This window comes from Mustela lutreola, chromosome 2, assembly GCF_030435805.1.
Source record: "Mustela lutreola isolate mMusLut2 chromosome 2, mMusLut2.pri, whole genome shotgun sequence".
Classification (NCBI taxonomy): domain Eukaryota; kingdom Metazoa; phylum Chordata; class Mammalia; order Carnivora; family Mustelidae; genus Mustela; species Mustela lutreola.
The window spans coordinates 65,878,306-65,884,305 of NC_081291.1; the positions used below are offsets into that span (position 1 = coordinate 65,878,306).

Below are 6,000 nucleotides of genomic sequence, written 5' to 3' on the forward strand. Positions count from 1 at the left end.
TGCAAAATGATCTAAGATTCTTGTTTTCTTTTCCCTCTCAGAATAAATGCCAGGGTCTCGTGTTTGATGTAGTCACAAGCCAGGTCTTTGACATCATCATCATCATCCTCATTTTGCTCAACATGCTTTGCATGATGGCTGAATCAGATGACCAGTCCATGGCCACGAAAGTCATCCTTGAACGTCTCAACCTGGCCTTTGTGGTCATCTTTACAATTGAGTGTCTTGTCAAAATCTTTGCTTTGAGGCAATACTACTTCACCATTGGCTGGAATTTATTTGATTGTGTGATCGTGGTTCTTTCTATTGTTAGTAAGTAATATCAGAAGCCTGAGGGGCTTTAATCTGAGAGCTAGAAGTAAATCTTAGCATTTGGAAGTATGTCCAAACTATCCACAAAGCAACAAATTAGGTTTAATGTGGTTTCAGGAAAAAAAAAAAAAAAAAGACAGGTGTACTGCTGCCATTCTCTACTGGGAAGTTGCTAGGAGATACAGCACAATTTTCATTCCTTTGACTGTTTACATAACTGAAACAGAGAGTTAAATAACTGTGTGGATCCATTTATTCAATGGACAAAATTAAGATGACCTTAAAGTGTCTATGGGGATATCTGGGATATCCATAACTGAGTCAGAGTTCTACCTTTCCTGTGCAACTATAAGCTCTCATGAATGTCTTTAGTCTTAAGGATTTGATGCTTAGTTCCCGTGGTTTTCCTTAGTTCAGAATCCATGCGGCTATCAGATCACAGTTATTGCACCCCTGTGACACTGCTAGGCATTCTCTCACCTCTTATTCAGGACCTCCATGGCCCAGCCTAGACTGTGCTTCAAGAGTGTGTCATGAGGACAAGCAGTGCTTGCTTTTTATTCTGTATTCCATGTTAACTTAAACCACAGCATGAACTATGCTTATCTCAACTGCTTGGACCCCATTCACCAACCAGTCTTACTCCGTAATCACTATATTTTTCTTAACATAGGCAGGATTAACTATAAGATTTGTGGAAGAAGAATAGAGAAAAAAAGGATTGTTTCCATTTACGTTTTTATAACACACACGCTCACATACTCCAACTTTGAAATTAAATTCTTCATGGCTAAGCCATGAGAGTTTACACCTTGGGTTTTGCAGTTTTTTGTTTTTTTTTTTTAAATAATTGTGTGCAACCACTCAGGGGCCATTCTTATAGTTCAAAAAGCAATGGAAGAAAAAAAAGCAATGGAGACAATGAAAACTGATTTCACAAGTGGAAGCTTTTGTACTATTTCAGAAAGGATGTGCTAAACAGATATGTGAGATCAAAATATTTTGTTCCTATCACTACAGCAGCAATGCAGATGTTTCCAAGAACAAGAAAATGGTACAGCTCATAGTCTGTTCTGGTTCCTAAGCCATGAATTCGATGTAGATAAAGTTTAGCAATAGATCCTTCCACACACCTCCAGTGAAACAGATTGTTAAACTTTATCAGTCAATTATAATTTCAAGTCCTGGTGAAACTGACAGCAGTATTAAGCTCAGAAAATGATAGTAGAGTGACTCTGGCACAGCCCTCTGAGAACTTGAAGAACTCCTTCCTCCAATATGCAGAGAGCAACTCATTTATTCTACCACTTACTGAACTCCTTCCAGGCAGTGCCAGCCATCATGCAGGTTGTGGAAATATTTCTTGTTTCTGTCCTTTGAACAACTGCTAGGCAATTGCAGTTACACAGCAGAGCACTGTATAGTATTTTGCTCCAGTGGATGAGGAAAATCCAAACCTTGAGCCAAGTCCTACTCACTAATGTAGGCAGCATTTTATATGCCTTTGCCAGTAGATCTGCCACCCAACACTAAGCCTCTACACTTTCCCAAGCTCTTTACTAAGCTTTTTAGAGAAATACAAAATGAGTGTGAGTCAAAGTGAATCCTTCTCTAGGAGTTAACAGTGTAGTTTAACTATTAAGTATTAAAGTATTGAGTTTATGTTTTAAGTACTTAAAGAGTCAGAAAAAGAGAAATTAACTGCACACCAAATCCCATGGTACACAGAAAAACTGAGCTCAGATAACAAATAGATTACTGTGGGTTCCATTAGTCAAAGAAATACTAGTGAAGGAGGTAGCCTTAAAGGGTGGACCTCCTCCAAGTGTTGTTAAGTTGGAACTGAATAAATTCCACACCTCACTACTGTTGGCTGCCCAATTAACATGTGAATTTGACTTCATGGGCACTGTTGTGAATTAGTTCTCTTAGTCATTAGGTGATAGCCAACAATTCTGGCTGCCCATCTCCCGTAATGCCTTTGAGGACCCCCCCACCCCCACCCAGAGGAAGAGCAAGGCCATGTCTACACAAGACAGACATGTTCCAACCATTCTATAATATTTGGGCCAAAATGTGAATTGTTTCAAATCTTTTATCATTTGCTTACAGAATAGGCAATGAGAGAACAGGATGACATTTTAGGCCAAATATTTAGCTGTTTGCAGAAACCTCTGCTCGAGATCCTATTTTTGGAGGTGTCTACAACAATAAGGAAAGTATCTCCAACTTAGTCCCTTAAGCCTTCTGAGTGGACCTCAGGAGTCCTTTCTCAGGATGAGCATATTGATAAATATGAGAGCTCTGCGGCAGCTTCCGCATAGAGTTGAGCATCCCCAAAACACCATCTCCCTCCAGCCCTGCCCTGTCCTTGTCTATAGCAAGCTGTGTTCAAATTCCCCTATACAAATAAAAACCTCCCTTTTTAAGGAGTTTTGGGGTTAGACATTCCACAATTTCCGCTGGCAGCTCAGGCTCAAGCCAACCATCAATCAGTGTCAGAAGTTTCTCCTTCCATTAATTAACCTGAAGGACTATATAGTTAGTTTATCTGCTTTCCATTCTTTGTATCCAGTAAATATGGAAAACTATTACATTTGTTATCCCATCAGTGACTTTCAACACCCAACACAGATAACACACTTCAAGTGTATGAGATAGGTCACAAAATAACCTTTCATAAATGGCATTTTCTTTCCTTTCCTTGGGTGTCTCCAATATGATAGACATCTTATTTTATCTGAAGTCCCATCTAAAGTTGTATGGTGCTTGGAAATTATTTTCTAAGTTAAGGCACAGATAGACATTTTCACTGATATTGTTAAAGAAATTTCTTAATTTGTGCAGCATATAGATTATAAAGTACTGATTAAAAATTGATCCCAGTAAGAGTTCAAGGCAGGAGAGACAGGCTGGATCTGAAAGCAGGGTGCCTACTGGAAATTAATTGCTCTATCTCCTTCTCCTAAGGTGCAATGATTTCTGCCTTGGAGGACCAGCAGCACATTCCTTTCCCTCCAACACTCTTCAGGATTGTCCGCTTGGCTCGGATTGGTCGGATCCTGAGACTTGTTCGCGCCGCACGAGGAATTAGGACTCTCCTTTTCGCTCTGATGATGTCTCTTCCTTCTCTGTTCAACATTGGCCTTCTACTTTTTCTGGTTATGTTTATTTATGCCATTTTTGGCATGAGCTATTTTTGCAGAGTGAAGGAGGAACATGGAATTGATGACATATTCAACTTTAAAACTTTTGTTGGCAGCATACTGTGTCTCTTCCAGATCACCACCTCAGCAGGCTGGGATGCTCTCCTGAAGCCCATGCTGCAATCAAAGGATTCGGGAAACCCCAGCTTAGACAACCGTTACTTCCATGCCATAGCCATCACCTACTTTGTTAGTTACATCATCATCTCCTTTCTCATTGTTGTCAACATGTACATTGCTGTGATTTTAGAGAACTTCAACATAGCCACTGAAGAAAGTGAGGACCCTTTGGGTGAAGATGACTTTGAGATATTCTATGAAGTCTGGGAAAAGTTTGACCCAGAAGCAACACAGTTCATCAAATATTCTGCCCTTTCTGACTTTGCTGATGCCCTTCCTGAGCCTTTACGGGTGGCAAAGCCTAATAAATTTCAATTTCTCATGATGGACTTGCCCATGGTAAGTGGAGATCGTCTCCACTGCCTGGATATACTCTTCGCATTCACCACTAGGGTACTTGGTGACTCCGATGGCCTGGACAGCATGAAAGTGATGATGGAGGAGAAGTTCATGGAAGCCAACCCTTCCAAGAAGTTATATGAACCCATAGTCACCACCACCAAGAGGAAGGAAGAGGAAAGATGTGCTGCTATTATTCAAAAGGCCTTTCGAAAATACAGGCTGAGGATGTCCATGAGTGCCTTGGGAGACAGGCCCTGTTCACAACTCCACACACTCTGCAATGGAGACCTGTCCGCCTCTGGGGCTGAGGGCAAGGTCCACTATGACTAAGCCTCTACTTCCACTCCTACCTCACAGCCTCATCACCTGGCCTCTGGCGTCTGAGCTCCAGAGGTCCACAGCTCAGTGTGTGAATAAGCAATCGACTCCCCAAACTGACCATCCCATTTTTTTCTGCCTAAAAGAAATGGTATTTCAAGTGTTTATTTCAAACGGATCTTACAGGGTTAGAAAATAAGGCTGCCTCACTACAAATCACTGGTACTGTTTTCTCAAGGAGAAAGACACCAGAAGGGCTGTAGAGGACACAACAATGTTAGGATTGAAACACAGTTTAGGTTACATTAAAAAAAAAAAAAAAAAAAAAAAGAAGAAGAAGAAACAAAAAAACTTGTTAAAAATTTAAATAGTGTTTTTCCATATTGTTTCTAGGTACATTGTTTAATACCTTTGCTCAATGTTTTCCCCAATGCACATATGTGGCTTATCACATGTAACTCTCTTGCATGCTGAGTAAAAATTCAAAACTTGCTAATAAATAAATAGCTTCTTACAGATATTTTTACCAACATTAGTATTTTGGGTGTATTTCAAACAAAAGGCATGATCTTGGCTTGTCATTTATCACCCTTTCACCAGCTACAATCTCCGTTATATACATTTGGAAAAAAATAAATAAATGAGACTTTCAGTTTATATTTTCATTCAGATGGTACATTCATTCAGATGTATTTCATTCAGACAGTACCTTTCTTTCAAAAAATCTTCTTTGGTGGCTGCATAAGTAGCCATTCAAAAGTGGTGCTTTGCTTTGGAATTAAGATGGGAGCCCATCATATGGGGATAAGTGTGTAACAACTGGCTCTCCAGAAAAAAAAAAAAAAAAAAAGTGCCACAATTTGTAACATGCATCGATTTCTATGATGAATACTTCCATCAGGACTGAGTTCAGGCTACCACCATGATATTCCTGAATGTGAAGTTGGGAAGAGATGCCCAGTTAGTTCTTGTGAGCTGGCCCTAGCTGGTTCCAGCCCACCACGGGCTGGAACCAGTAAGAAAGCCTCACTTAAAAGATCTGTGGTGGCCACCTTGGACTGAGAGAGCACCTTCTTAGCTACACCTGGACCTTGTGGTTGGAAAGCCAGAGAATGTACTGGTTAGCCAGCGACATTAGCTTGATGACCCTTTCAATTCTGGCTGAATGTTTGCGTGAAATGCAGTCCAGAGAACAACCCAGGCCTATCAAAAGACCTAGGACTTCCCTAAAAACTGGAGATTCCCAGAGACCAAATAAGACATCAGGCCTGGCAAGAGGCTGCACTGGAGGTGGAGAACCTACATCATGATAATTGTAGTGTGGAGGAAAACTCTGTGCGAACCAGTCCCGCGGATAGGCTGGAGGGGCTGCATGCCATCAGGAGCCCAACGTCTGAGCTCTGAGCCTCGGAGCCTCTGACCTGCTCCTCTTTGCCCAGCACTGGGTGCTCTGGTGCACTGAACCGGTGGTTATTTTCAGTGTGTATTCATGTCCAGTCCAGGATTTGAATTTTTATGAGTTTTGTAGGCAGCCTTATGCTCTGGAGCATTGGCAAAATAACAATACTGTCATTATCTAATCATATTCAATACCTAATTTTTACTTAGTGGTTGCTGTGCCTTGGGCACTGGCGGAGCATTTGTCATGAATAATCTCAGTTGTACCTCACAGTAACCCAGTGAACATGCGGTCACTCACCTG

At 41.0% G+C, this 6,000-nt stretch overlaps 1 protein-coding gene across 3 annotated transcripts in view; it reads left to right on the top strand.

Moving 5' to 3' along the window:
- SCN11A (sodium voltage-gated channel alpha subunit 11) overlaps positions 1–4,814 on the top strand; it is a 93,200-nt gene extending 88,386 nt beyond the window's left edge. For all 3 annotated transcript variants that reach the window (XM_059162050.1, XM_059162048.1, XM_059162049.1), the window contains 2 exons: positions 42–312; positions 3,283–4,814. In XM_059162050.1, the coding sequence (XP_059018033.1) occupies positions 42–312; positions 3,283–4,310 (1,299 nt within the window). In that variant the 3' untranslated portion in view covers positions 4,311–4,814. The remainder of the gene's footprint in view (positions 1–41; positions 313–3,282) is intronic.
- Positions 4,815–6,000: the final 1,186 nt, after the last annotated feature.